The sequence below is a fragment of the Brienomyrus brachyistius genome, chromosome 12, assembly GCF_023856365.1.
Source record: "Brienomyrus brachyistius isolate T26 chromosome 12, BBRACH_0.4, whole genome shotgun sequence".
NCBI classification, from domain to species: Eukaryota; Metazoa; Chordata; class Actinopteri; order Osteoglossiformes; family Mormyridae; genus Brienomyrus; species Brienomyrus brachyistius.
Window position 1 is genome coordinate 7,511,152 of NC_064544.1, and position 15,120 is coordinate 7,526,271.

Sequence of the window (15,120 nt, forward strand, 5' to 3'; positions counted from 1 at the left end):
GCGGACTCCGCCGAGGATCCGGCCTTATATAATAGCACCATCATTTATGCTCACAGGTTGTACGTTACCTGTCACCACGTTTAGCTTGAATGTTCCTCTGCTGCTTGAAGGCGCTCTGAGCTTTTCCAGTCATTGCTGTGTGCTTCCATCCCGGCCGTCTCCTCAGCGAGGTCGACGCTTGTGCTCTTAGATAACAGGCGCGTCTGTGAAAACGCTCCTCAGTAACAGGCAGTGATTCATCAGCAAATGGCTCTCAAACGCTGAATTACAACGAAGTGTAATGAACCTAATTTTAGAACCGTTCTTTCTTGTAGAGAACACATTGTGTGTTTCAGCACAGTATAAACTGATCTATGTAACTTACCCATTCCAACATTTTCCCTATTGGCCTAACCATGAAAATGGTTAATGGATGGATGGATGGATGATAGCATGTTTGTATTCTCTCTGAAATGCAGCCTTATGTTTGAAGTGTTTGGTAGATTTAAGCCTTAAAGACTGATAACCCCAAAATGCTCATTATTATCCCCCCTGAGACGATTATCGCCGTGAGAAACTTAAATCAGTTGTGTGACTGTGATGGGACACTGATCTGCAGGGACCCACCGAGACCTGCCAGCCAGGGACTGCGGCATTTGTCTCACCGGAATGTTCTGGATTTAAGGTCCCAGGAGGATGGCTTCTCCTCCCGGAGCTCTCCTTTGTGTGGGAGGAGTCACGAAGAGGAGGGAGAGGCACCAAATCTTCCTGTTTGGGAGCCCAAAGTGACAGGCCAGGGTGGGGGGAGTTATTTTGGTGCTGGGGAAGCCGCTGCTGACAGGCGCCGATGCGGGCTTCCCTGACTCACACCTACACCGGCAACGTGTCACCGCAGCGCCGGCCCACGGCCGCTTCCACACGCCATTCACACGCGGGCATATGATGGTGCATGTGGCCGCTGGCTCACACGGCCGCCGGTATTTATAGCTGGTCGCGCTTCCGGCAGAGGGCCTGCGCCTCAGCCATGTTCTGGGCTGTCAGAAGTTCTATTGTTGCCTGTGAGGAGATGGGAGGCGCACATGAATGAGATGCCGCGGGTTTGTGGTGTGAGGAAGCAGGTCGGAATGTGGGTGGGGGCGTTCCTGCGCCATGCGCCGTCCTGCCACAGACGCCACGCTGTGCCGCTCTCCTTGTCTTCGGGGGAATGCCTCACTAAACACACGTTTATAAAACTTTATTCTGAGTCTCAGCTGCCAGGATCTGCCGTGGTCTGTTTCCATTTGCCATAAAACCTGGGAACCATTCATTTCTAACTGAATAATCTATACTTCGTAAAATTATATTCTATTTCACATAGTATACTTTGCATTTTTTTGCTTATATTAACATCAATAATCCAGACCTAGCAGAGACCCACTACGGGTGTTTAGGGAAGGGCATCATTCACAATCCAGCGTGAGATGTAGCTAAATCTCTTGATCTCCAGAAGATAGTCTGGAGGGGAAGTCAGTGGAGAACATGACCAATGGCAGGTCCTGACAGGATGTGCGGGAGGGCCGCAGTGTGAGTAATGAAGTGGCACAGCCCCTCAGTGTGGGTGCTGCAACAATAATGAAACAGGAGTGTTACACACTGCTAAGCCCTGACAAGCACAGAGTCCCACCCCCTCCGATAGACATTCACCAGGATTCACCCCCAAGGGGAGAACAGAGGCTCCACTGCCAAAACCAGAGTGTTGAATCGCTACATGGGTAGCGGCCGGTACTCCTCCCCTCTGTCCCCTGACCGCAGCGGCCGGGGCCCCGCCCCTCTGTCCCCAGGCCACGGCAAGCAGAAACGCTACACGGGCAGCGGCCGGGGCCCCGCCCCTCTGTCCCCAGGCCACGGCAAGCAGAAACGCTACACGGGCAGCGGCCGGGGCCCTGCCCCTCTGTCCCCTGGCTGCTGCAAGCCGAAACGCTACACGGGCAGCGGCCGGGGCCCCGCCCCTCTGTCCCCTGGCCACGGCAAGCCGAAACGCTACACGGGCACCGGCCGGGGCCCCGCCCCTCTGTCCCCAGGCCACGGCAAGCCGAAACGCTACACGGGCACCGGCCGGGGCCCCGCCCCTCTGTCCCCAGGCCACGGCAAGCCGAAACGCTACACGGGCACCGGCCGGGGCCCCGCCCCTCTGTCCCCAGGCCACGGCAAGCAGAAACGCTACACGGGCAGCGGCCGGGGCCCCGCCCCTCTGTCCCCAGGCCACGGCAAGCAGAAACGCTACACGGGCAGCGGCCGGGGCCCCGCCCCTCTGTCCCCTGGCCACTGCAAGCCGAAACGCTACACGGGCACCGGCCGGGGCCCCGCCCCTCTGTCCCCAGGCCACGGCAAGCCGAAACGCTACACGGGCACCGGCCGGGGCCCCGCCCCTCTGTCCCCAGGCCACGGCAAGCCGAAACGCTACACGGGCAGCGGCCGGGGCCCCGCCCCTCTGTCCCCAGGCCACGGCAAGCAGAAACGCTACACGGGCAGCGGCCGGGGCCCCGCCCCTCTGTCCCCAGGCCACGGCAAGCCGAAACGCTACACGGGCAGCGGCCGGGGCCCCGCCCCTCTGTCCCCTGGCCACTGCAAGCCGAACCGCTACACGGGCAGCGGCCGGGGCCCCGCCCCTCTGTCCCCAGGCCACGGCAAGCCGAAACGCTACACGGGCAGCGGCCGGGGCCCCGCCCCTCTGTCCCCAGGCCCCGGCAAGCAGAAACGCTACACGGGCAGCGGCCGGGGGCCCGCCCCTCTGTCCCCTGGCCACTGCAAGCCGAAACGCTACACGGCCAGCGGCCGGGGCCCCGCCCCTCTGTCCCCAGGCCACGGCAAGCAGAAACGCTACACGGCCAGCGGCCGGGGCCCGCCCCTCTGTCCCCAGGCCACGGCAAGCAGAAACGCTACACGGCCAGCGGCCGGGGCCCCGCCCCTCTGTCCCCAGGCCACGGCAAGCAGAAACGCTACACGGGCAGCGGCCGGGGCCCCGCCCCTCTGTCCCCAGGCCACGGCAAGCAGAAACGCTACACGGGCAGCGGCCGGGGCCCGCCCCTCTGTCCCCAGGCCACGGCAAGCAGAAACGCTACACGGCCAGCGGCCGGGGCCCCGCCCCTCTGTCCCCTGGCCACTGCAAGCCGAAACGCTACACGGCCAGCGGCCGGGGCCCCGCCCCTCTGTCCCCAGGCCACGGCAAGCAGAAACGCTACACGGGCAGCAGCCGGGGCTCGGCCAGAGTAAAAGCTGAACCACTGCTTTTTCTTTTGTCTTATTTTTTCATTTTTTAACGACGCCCCGTGCCAGTGAGAGTGGCAGGCTCTCGCAGTGGACCCCCCAGCTAAAGCCTGGGCGTATTTGACGGCAGTCAGCACAGAAAGCCAAGCATGGTGGGCAGCACAGCCACAGCGCCCTCTAACCGCATGCTGGCACTTTGACAGGCCACGCTTGTTATTACTTCACACTTCACAAGTGCTGACCTGCTCTGCAGCACTCTCATTAAAACATTACATTCAGCATTGCCATACCACGGCTTTAGGAACAATTGACTGGTGCACTTATTTTGCTGTTAAAAGGAGGAAAATCTAAATGTGAAACGCAGATCACCTTCAAATAAGGAAAGTTTCAAAATCATGGTTTTAAACTCTTCAGCACTACGGAAGGTAAAACACTGAATTTAGAGATTTATTCTGGCTGTAACTCTCTGGCTCAGTTGGCACCCTCATGCCTGCGGGGTTGGGGGCTTTAACCCCCCCGGTGTGACCTTTTTCTGCTGGCCCTGTGGTCTTGGGAATCCCTTCAAGAAATCCAGGCTCTTCCTGCAGTCCAAAGACTTGCAGGTAAATGAAGTGGCATCTGTAAATTGTGCATGTGTCTGCCTGTATATGTGTCTGTCTGTGCCTATGAGTGTGTCTGTGCATTTGTGTGTGAGTGTGTTTCTGTGTGTCTGTATGCGTGTGTCTGTGTCTCTGTGAGTAACTGTGATTGTGTGCTTGTGTGTGTTTTTGTGTGTGCATGTGTGTGTCTGCGTGTGTCAGTGATTGTATGTATGTCTGTATGTGCGAGTGTTTGCATGTGTGTCTGTGTCTGTCAGAGATTGTGTGTGTGTCTGTATGTGCGAGTGTTTGCATGTGTGTCTGTGTCTGTCAGAGATTGTATGTGTGTGTCTGTATGTGCGTGTGTCTGTTCTGTGATTCACTGGTCCATCCACCATGCCCCCCTCCTGCCTGCCTCGTGCCATATGCGAGTTAGGAAAGCCCCCCCCCCCCCCAATATACTACATAAGTGGATGTGGATTATGGATGGATTACCAGGCAAAGAGATTTATTAATAGCCATATTGCACCATGATCTAATTCATGCAGAGAGCACTGAAATCGAAATGTGTCTGACTGTTATCCAAAAAATCACCATGAAAATGTAAAAATGGCCAGAGTGGACTGTTATAAACCTGTTCGGTTTTATACTTAAAATTAATGCAGCCATCTCACTTCCTAAAGTGACATTTAGCAAAGTCGATGTGGTTTTTTCTACAGAGGATGCAGGAAGTCATCATTTCGTGGGCCTGTTTTATGGTAGACAGCATGTTTCAACTGTCAGACTGTTTCATAACATGACAAAAACTGTGAATTGCTGATGCCTTTCTGGTTTAATTCTGTTCCAAAATGAAACACACAAGTATATGTAGAGAGAATGATTAGATTAATGCCTTTTATAAAATTAACATTTGCATGTTAAAATCTTGTGTATGTCTAACCTAACAAACGTATTTCCCAGGACTAGAATTTAGACCAATAAAGTTAATTTTAATTCCAATGTAAATTCTAGTTCTAAATATGGTTAATGCAGTGATACTTTCCTTATTATCAGCATTTCCTTATGCCAGCGTGTAGGTAACATCACTGCAACACCTGGAATGCGATTAAACATGCCTACAAGGACGCTGCCGATGCTTACAGAGCAAAGACGTAGCCATGTATTAAAGTAACGGCACCCGGATCTACCCCCCCCCCCCCCCCACCCCAATAAAAAGAGGGCTACAGTGGGGCTTCGCTGTACGTGCTTTTTACTATTAGTTTTATGCAAAATGCTATGTATAACGCACTTCTCACTCAATAAGAAGGGCACATTACAAAATCACTATTATTTTATGTCTTGCGTCTAGGTATCAATACCTTCCGTTCCCACACGGCTGGTTTTCCCAGCCTATTTCGAAAAGCCTCTCAGTGCGAGTCCATCCTAAAGTTGGAGCTGCTTGCATTTGATCGTGTTTAATGGGGCAGCACTGGAATCCCACTGCCAGTGACCAGTGGGACTAAAAGCCGAAGCTGGTCCGGTGGCTGGGCGCGTCACGGAACCGCGGCTCCTTTTAAGGCGACGCTCGTCACATCCTCTGTCCATCTTTGGGCATGACGCTGAAAGGCAGGACTCAGCGGGGAATCCTGCGCGCCGGAGGGTATAAAAGGAGAGGAGCCTGGAAGCACCGCCGTGAAACCGGGGAATCCCTCACACTGTAACAGCGGCGGTACCGGCGCCCCGGGACAGGGCACATCGCACAGTTATTCGGCAACCGGCTCCTGGAAAGCGGACGATATGCTGGCCAACATGGACTTCGCTTCTCTCGAATATTTCCCCTGTAACGCTGAGAATAGCTGCAGTCCCCCGTTAGGGATTGAAAGTATTGGATCGAAAGAGACCGAGAAGGTTTGCAAGGAAAGAGAATCGCCTATTCAGTTCACTCAAGGTTGGTCCTCTTACCTTTCAAAACTTTATTTCAGTATAAAATTATAAAGGCTATATGCTGTCATCGGTATTAATGGCGCAATCACACAATATTCAAGATGGGTAAATTACAGTAACGCTTAATGAATAATTACAGTAATGATGAATGAACTACTTCATTACATAACGGTTGCAAAATTTCCCAACACGTGTCTCTTTTTGCAGATGGTGCACAAATAAACCAGAAAACCGAGGCGCCGGATTTCTTTCTGGACCCAAGCAGAGGCGCCGAAGACGATCCCGGTTCTCCGTTCGCCTACTCCGGCAGCTTCTACATGGAGGGCTCCCAGGGACCGCCAAGCAGCAGCGAGTCCCTCCTCAGCATGATCACAGAGATAGTCGGTGTTAGCACCTTGTCCGTCTCCGATGTGCACATGTCACTTTCCTCACCCCAATCGCTTGACAGCATCCGCGACGAGAACATTCCGGGCAGAGGGTCCATAAGCACGGGAGGCACCGCTCCTCACCCCCCGCAAAATTGCCATACTCAGCCCGCGATGGTGGGGGGCCTGCAGGACCCCTCCGCGGCACAGCTTGGCTTTCATGCTTACGAATACCAGACCCAGAGGCCGCCGGTGCCAGACACGATTCCGGTTGTTGTCAAGAATGAATATGATAACACTTGCTATGAATGGGATCATTTCTGCAAACCACATACTTATTTGCCGTTGGGCTTCGGGACCGGAATAGCGACGGAAAGGCGACCAGTGGATTATAAAGCTCTTGTCCCCGCTTTCGCTCCTGCTGGTCCTGCCTCACAATCTGCCTTCAAGCCGGACACCGCTATTAAACAGGAGCGCTGCTTCGCATCCAACTGCGCACAAAGTTTCAGAAGCTACCCGCAAAGCACGAGTCCTGCAGTGAAAGCTGATCGCAGTGCTGAGATGATAGCCGATCAGTGCAGCATCTCCTGCACCTCCTCGGCACTGTCGGTCGGGATAGACGCGCTTCTCTTCTCCGCTTCTGCGTCCGGTGATGGGCGTAGGGAAAAGACGCGCATCAGGAAAACCCCCGCAAACCCACACGCTCCCCCCAAAGAGAAGCCATTCATGTGCCCGGTGGAAAGCTGTGACAGGCGCTTCTCAAGATCAGACGAGCTGAACCGGCATATTCGCATCCACACCGGCCACAAACCCTTTCACTGCCGCATTTGCTTGCGGAGCTTCAGCCGCAGCGACCATCTGACCACCCACACCCGGACTCACACGGGGGAGAAGCCCTTTTCCTGCGAGGTCTGTGGGAGACGCTTTGCCAGGAGCGACGAGAGGAAGCGGCACGGACGAGTGCATCTCAAACAGAAGGAGAAGATGGAGATGAAAGCGCAGGTCCTCGCAGCCTGCTCCTTTGCGGCACCCGGCAGGATGTGATGGAGCCCTTTGCACACGGAGCTCCAAGTCCTATATCAAGGCTATACAGTCGGGACGCAGCAACTGCCTGGAAAGCAATCCTAAGGAATATGAAGGTGTCAGAAAAGTTCTAAAATATACCACAAAGTGTCAGCCGTTCTTTGTATCCTCAAAGTTTCTGCGGGGCTTTGAAGATGCTCTCACAAAGCCTACATCGGCGGGGGTAGGAGTTCAGGACCCGCCTATCTGGACAGCTCCGCTGGGGGACGCGCACACAATAGGCACCGAATGGCGCGACGCCGCACTTCTTATTTATGGAGCTTGGATTGACTTTGTGCTGCCTAGTGTTTTTTTTTTTTACTCGTGTGTGTGTTTTTTTTTTTTTTTTTGCGTGATACAACCATTTTACAGAATCGCATGATAGTGTTTTTTATAAAAGGCGTTTATTTAAATTGGATGGCGACGCCGCCCGCAGAAAGTGGACTCCTTAATGAGAAGGAAAAAAAACCCCGAAAGATTGTAAAGACTAAAACGTTTAAACAGATCCTTCTTGACGGGACATGGGAAATCCCTTTGACTTAAACAATTTATATTTCTATTGAATTTTATTATTTGGATATATACTTCATATGTGAATTCTTTTGAATCAATGTCAAATAAATGCTTGTATTGATTATTGGATTTTTTCTAATGGTGTGTATATATGACTTTATATGTTTTTAACAGTTTATATATATATATATATATATATATATATATATATATATATATATTGGCCGTGGATTGTATCACGGGGGCTAGGCTTATGAATACAGGTTTAATGAATGTAGATGGTTTGATGCAGTAATTTTAATGAATTTGTAATTTAGCGAAGTTGGATGCAGTTTGTCCTAACTCAATACTGCAAAGCAAAACATCCAGTTTACACCCATGCGCGGACAATACTGTTTCTGAAAAAGAAGTCAAAATCAATCGTATTCGGGGAATTACCATAAATAAATCTATGTTTCTAGTAGTTCATTAGAACTTGTAAATGTCCGGGGGCTCTGGGCACTAGGGACTGAGTATTCGCGAATGTGACTATTGTGAACTGATAAGCAATTTACTACAGCTTTGTAGCTGAGCACGTAGCACACATTGCTGCCAGATTTGAAAGTGTGACTAGATACAATCAAATGACACACGCAAAAGAGAAATATATATTACATTTAGTAGTATTAACAGATTTTTACAGTCTGTATAAATGTATTTTGCATAAAATACATTAAACCGTGTACTTTTAAACATGTACAAATGTTTTTACTGTACAGTTGAACACATTTTTATTACAAAAGTTTACGAATAAAATGACTCACTTTACAAATTCCCTGTGTAGAGTTGTGTGTTTATGTCTGCCTATCACAAATTCCTCCAAGCATTGATTTAATAGATTTCACTTGTTCCTCACTTGTGTGTATATAGTTTAACGTGGTCTGGAGGCCTCTCAGATGTTGAACCCGGTGTTCTCAGCTGATAGGTGCTTCAGTGTGTCCTGTTAGTCTCCACTCTCCTCTGCTATTCCAATGCGCGCACCCGATAAAGGACCACCCCCCCACCATCTAAATACAATTTCTCGCAGAGGTGTTATGCCATTTTTTTTTTTTTGCTTCCTTGCCAGAATTTGCTACCGCGACAGATTTTTTTTAGTTATATCTGTGAGTTTTTGCTACATTATCCGACACATCGTTTATGATGAACATTTACATAAGGATTTATGTTATGAAAATAACATTAAATGGAGATATCGGTTTTTTACATGTAGTTTTATACCACCAGAAATCTATACATTTCAGTGGGGCTGCAATGTTTTTTAAAAGGCAAAGTAGTTGTCCATGTCCTGATCCTCTGGTGCGCTACGCCCCCTTGTTAACCTCACGTGGAATTCCCGCGTTTACCAGCTGTTTCTTGTAGCTGTCATTAGTCTCGTGTATTTAAGTCTGCTTTAGGTATCCTTTCCGCAGTCCAGTCATTAATGTCATGTTGTATAGTTGTCTCCTGTTGGTGTCCTTTGTGATTAAATCCCGCGCTTCACCCGTCTTCCCGATACAGGCGCCCGATTCCCCGGTTCGTGAGCAAGTGTACATGACAATAATGGCAGGGAATGAATGTAATGTCGTTTATCATTAATATAAAACATTATACGATTATTATGTTTGTCATAAAACGTTTGATATTAATGTCTATCAAAGCTATTAAGGTATTTTGGGATGTTAAGGTATGCTCACGTGCTGCTTAGGAATGTTCTACGAATGCATTATAAAGGCATTCTGCAGCTGCAATTACTGTAAAGCGTTACCAAATATTAGGATACATAAATAACGGAGGTGATGTTTTTAAAGTTGTACCCCTATGTCTGCATGCGCACGTTATGTTTTGTATTGAATATATTAAACACAGAGCGTGGGGTATTGCCGTTCAGTTTGAATTTGCATTACATGAGGAGTCTAGGTCTGAATTAATAGGAATGCAGTTCATTTTTATTATAATGGCTTTGGATAAACTGACAGCCGCCTTACATTCCACTCGACGTTCTTCCTAAGCTATAGTTAATCATTACAGAGCAACAATGGCTCCATTATAATCTAGTAGAATCCTGCGTTAAGCGGCAACACAAAAATGCAAGATGATCAAATAGCGGAAACTAGAGGAATTTGTCTGGAAGGTAAGGATGGGCAAAATGGCTGCTTTTTGAGACACGGGTACTTTGATTCAGCTCACCTGAAAGATTAGCTCTGATTTCTTCAACTCCTTCACTGGCACCTCCTTTTCGTATAAAACAGATCTGAAACACATGTGTTCTGGTATGTAAAGAAAACACCTATTATTTAGGCTAAATAGTGCCAGGGTCGGTGCCCATCTGTCCTTGTCCTACGTGTCTTGTCCCCTTTGCTGCCCATCCTGTTCCCGCACTTTTTACGCAGCGTCCAGTCCGTAGTTTACGTACCTGCTCTCTTTGGCCGCTGTGTGGCTTAACAGGCTAAGTGGTTGGCTACTGTTCACGCTCCCCTTTGGTGGTTGTGGGTTTGAGGCTGCCCTGAAACCACCCTCATCGGTTAGTTGTTTGATATTGTTGATTTCCATGTTTAATTTTCTTGTTTATGGTTCTGCCTTGGTTCTGTTCTGTTTTACTTGGTTCTTGATTTTTTTTCATGTAGATTTTCCCTATGTTTCCTTGGTTTCAGATCTTGTAAGTTCCTTAGTTTTGTGTTAATTAGCTACTTCACGCTTGTCTTGTTGCTCTGTGTCCTTGTTGATTGGTTGTTTTTAATGATTCAAACAACAAACAAATTTATTTTTATATAGCGCATTATCACATTACATCGTCTCAAAGCGCTTTACAGCATCCTCACCCAAAGCCCCCAGTGACTAAGTCAGAGGCGACAGTGGCAAGGAAAAACTCCCAAGAAGGAAGAAACCTTAGGAGGGACCAGACCCAAAGGGGGAGGCCATCCTCCAGGGGGCAGCAGAGGAAGCCCTAACCCTAACCAGACCCAAAGGGGGGGGCATCCTCCAGGGGGCAGCAGAGGAAGCCCTAACCCTAACCAGACTCAAAGGGGGAGCCCATCCTCCAGGGGGCAGCAGAGGAAGCCCTAACCCTAACCAGGCCCAAAGGGGGAGCCCATCCTCCAGGGGGCGGCAGAGGAAGCCCTAACCCTGACCAGACCCAAAGGGGGAGCCCATCCTCCAGGGGGCAGCAGAGGAAGCCCTAACCCTAACCAGACCCAAAGGGAGAGCCCATCCTCCAGGGGGCAGCAGAGGAAGCCCTAACCAGACCCAAAGGGAGAGCCCATCCTCCAGGGGGCAGCAGAGGAAGCCCTAACCCTAACCAGACCCAAAGGGGGAGCCCATCCTCCAGGGGGCAGCAGAGGAAGCCCTAACCCTAACCAGACCCAAAGGGGGAGCCCATCCTCCAGGGGGCGGCAGAGGAAGCCCTAACCCTAACCAGACCCAAAGGGTCTCTCAGCTCATCATAAAGTCGCTACCATTCATCCAGTCAGTCACTAACTCATTCACTTCATCCACTCACTCAAGTCATTGAGAGAGAAATTCACAGTTATCCTTTGTTTTTTTGCGGTGTATATGTTCAGTCCCAGGTTTAGTTTCCAGCCAATCATATGCTCCCTTACAGCCCTTGCATGTCTCACTGGCTCTCACTGCCCATAGTCGAGTTGGGAAGCTGCATTCATGTCATATTTCTGTGGACAAGCAAATGAATGAAAAGGGAATCTGTGCAGGGAAGCAAACTTGAATGTATAGTTTTATAAGGGACTGGCAAACATCACATCCCTACCTGAAGGACTGATGCATGGCCGCGGCTTAATGGGATCCTTTAATGCAAGAAGCCATTTCTCTTAAGGCTTCTGTATGTTTAATAGCTGGTACTGCAACCGCATTTTAGTCACACGTGACTTATTGTCCTTGACCGCCATCTAACCCTAACAAATCTCGTTTCACAAACACGCTGCACAGAAGACTACTTTGCTGGAATTTTCTTTTAGCTCTGCAACTTGTATTTGCATTTCTGACTGTGCTTTTTACAGCTACATATTATCTGATTACAATTAAGAGTGTTTTTCGGGCTCTAGGAACCAAAGACCTAAATTGAAGTGTTTAACCGTGTCTCTGAACATCTGCATGTTCTCCTCCTGTATATGTTGGGTTCCTATCAGGAAGTTGACCTGATGTCTCAAAATCGCCTTTGAATATGATTGTGATTGAGTGTGAGACCAAGATAATGAATCCAAGAGTCACTAAGACCGACAGCGTGGTGGGGTTAGGGTTAGCATTGGTGCCTCACTCCAATGGGACCTGGTTTCAGGCCTCCACAGGGTTCCATGTGTTTGCATGTTCTCCCCATATTGTCATGGGGATTTCCATTGGGCTCTCTGGCCACCACAGCCCAAAACATGCTGAGGTTAATTGCCGTTACCCAATTGCCTGTTGGTGAGTGTGTGTGTGTGGTTGTAAGTAAGCTAGTGAGGCATGTAAATTAAACCTGACCATGAATAAGCTACAGAAGATGGGTGGATAGATAGTCAGCAGGACAGCAGTATCTACTTGCCAGTGGTGGGTAAGATGGCAGAGTGGAAATTGGTGCTGAGGGTAGGCTGTGTACTGTTTGACAGATCGCTTCCCTCTCTAGCTGCAGCCAGTGTTTACTGACAGTACGGTGCTTGTTTGTCGAGGCGGCTGTGGATGCCACTATTGTCTGGCCGCTGAGAGACGGTACACTAATGTGAGAGTTCCCTAATCTGTGTGCTCCATTCCCCCAGTTGTTTAGTCACAATATTCATTCATAATTTTGTGTGACAGAGTTGGGAAGACTTCATTGGGTAGCTTCTGAATTATAGCTTCACTGAGACCATCAGTACAAAGGCTAACATGCGACGTCTCCATGGCAACTCAATTAAGTGTGTGTCAGAAATGGGGAAAGTGAGCGGTTTGAGCAAGCAGTTCCATTAAAGCTGTGCCGCAATGTAACAATGTAAATCTTATAGGTCTATTAAAATGCAGTGATGTAACCGGAGTGAACTCTTCCTGTTGTCATGACGAGTACTTTATCTTGAAGGTTTGTATAAGAGTGAGTCATATCTTCCCATTGTGGCTAAAAGCACGAGTACAAATCTAGTTAGCTGAGGATGGAGCAACAGCGACATGGACAGGAGGACCATGTGTGGGCGGGGGGGGGGGGGGAGTAGGGGGCTGGGGGGGTGACTGGTGATGCCTGAGAGCTCACGAAGTTGGCCCCTCTGATGTTTAAGTGCCCTTTGCCAAGACCTGATAATCACACAAAATCTTCAGAACCTCCGTCCCATCGTGAAAATTTACTGCTCGGCCACGTCACCCTGAAAAGTCTGTTCAACTGCAAAACTATTAACCCTAAGCAAAAAACAATAGGAGTGAAAAACAAATCTGTCTTTAAATATAATAGATAACGAGGAAGTGGTGATTCTGTTTGGGAATATTCAGATAAAAAGCACTGATGCATTTATTTATCTGGTTAAGGTCTACTTAGTGTTGGGTAGGGTAGCACCTCTCTACTGACGAGGGAGTTTCCTGCTGGCAGAGGTGGCTGACACGGGCAAAGGTTCTGGTCAGAGACTCTGGCCCCAGAGAGGAATGACTTTAAGGCAGCGTTTATTTAATGGAACTCAAGGAATCACTCTATCACTCTAGCTTCACAATCCCTTGTGGGATTGGAGTGCTGACATTTCAGGGACTCCCCACGCCTGCATTCCCACTTGCCTCTCCCTCCTACTGATGCTGCCATAGCCATATCTGCCGGAGCTTGCACATTGCACTTCATATTGCACTCACCTAACTGTTAGCGCTGCCTATAGTCTCCCCTACTTTGAATAATTGCACATTTTATTTCCCATACTCCTCCTGGGGGGTGCTGCCTGCAGAACTCAATCTATCAAGATGTCCAGCACACCCTGCTACATGTGACGTAGCCACTGCCAGTGATGTCCCTGCATCCAGCTCACCGTTCAGCCTGTGTCATCTTCCATGTATGACCCGTTGCCTTACTTCTGGTTCCCTGGCGATTGGAGGGAGAGTCGGCACCGGCTTGTCATCACCTCCCTGGTTCTGTCTCAAATCTTATGATTTGGACAGTGTGACTTGGCACTTAACCATCTCTCCTATTTGACTCTCCCTACTGGCCCCTGGAGGATGGGCTCCCCCTTTGAGTCTGGTCCCTCCCAAGGTTTCTTCCTTCTTGGTTGTCTGAAACTCATTTTTGGAGGCTACATTGAGGATGAGAAGATGGTTGCACTGTGTCTCGTGTCGGAAAGGAATCTGAGGCTGCTCCAGGGCTAATGGTGAGTAGTGAGGTAAGAAGTTTGAGTGTGGATTGACCATTTTGCTGTGGCCTGGGGGATGCAAGCCGTAACGCTCATCTTCAGCTTCAGAAATCGGCACAGGAAATGGCTCCATGTGGGACTGTGTAATCTTTGGCATGCATGCAGCTGTTGTGACTTGCTTGGTGTGAGATTCAGGCTGGGCTACTGCATGTGTTACTGTAAAAACCCTCTGCTTTACTGACCTGTCTCACTGTCTGGTGGTCTTACTTTTGTGGGCAATTGCCAACCCCCCCCCCCCACCTCAGAACCCCATTTGGCAGTTGGGTAGACTGAGCATTCTTCAGATGCTCAGGAACCCGTAGGTGTGTCACTCTCAGCCATGTCACTCTCAGGTGTGTCACTCTCAGCCATGTCACTCTCGGGTGTGTCACTCTCAGCCATGTCACTCTCGGGTGTGTCACTCTGTCAGAGCACCCTGTGCTGAATGGCACTTCTGCATGCCATTGTTTCCAGAACGTGACACAGATCAATTTAGGTCAGTCCATAATGCTTAAACTGAGTATGAATGTTGGAACCCTCATTTATAAAATGATTTATTACTATATCTAATCCCTAAAGTTTTCCCATTATTGAAGTGTGTGCATACTTTAAAAAAATGTATCTATTAATAATATAACAACTTGTTATGTTAACAGCATCCATCTATATCACACCACATTTGCTGAGGAAGACTGGATCCGTACTTCAGTAGAATGCTTTCAAACTATTTAAATTAAACCCCCAAATCTAGCATTTATTTTCTTTACAAAAGAAAAACAATATAAGACGAAGGAAAACTATTAATATGTAAACGAATTCAAGAATTCAGCAGCTGGTTCATACCTAAACTGTAATCCAAAAGAAATCAATATGAAAATCACAAGGGCAATTCATATATGATAAGGTGCATTCTGGTACCATGGTAACGGCTGAGTCATGGATAGTATGTGCAGAACGTTGGACGTTATCAGAGCCTTACTAAGGATTCTCGAGTTTGCTGTTAACCAGTACAGCATCCTTAAGGATACTGTATATCTGCATGGATAAGCATTCATTGGAATCACTGGAGAAATCACCCTAACAGTCATGTTTATATTAGGAAACTTTAAGATGTTCTACATG

The 15,120-nt window shown here is 49.0% G+C and overlaps 1 protein-coding gene across 1 annotated transcript; it reads left to right on the forward strand.

The window, feature by feature from the left end:
• Nucleotides 1-5,275: 5,275 nt before the first annotated feature.
• On the forward strand, nt 5,276-7,735 carry LOC125704367 (early growth response protein 4-like). Its single transcript, XM_048969788.1, has 2 exons — nt 5,276-5,730; nt 5,934-7,735. The coding sequence occupies exons 1-2, from the start codon at nt 5,580-5,582 to the stop codon at nt 7,133-7,135; spliced, it is 1,353 nt and encodes a 450-aa protein (XP_048825745.1). The 5' UTR covers nt 5,276-5,579; the 3' UTR covers nt 7,136-7,735.
• Nucleotides 7,736-15,120: the final 7,385 nt, after the last annotated feature.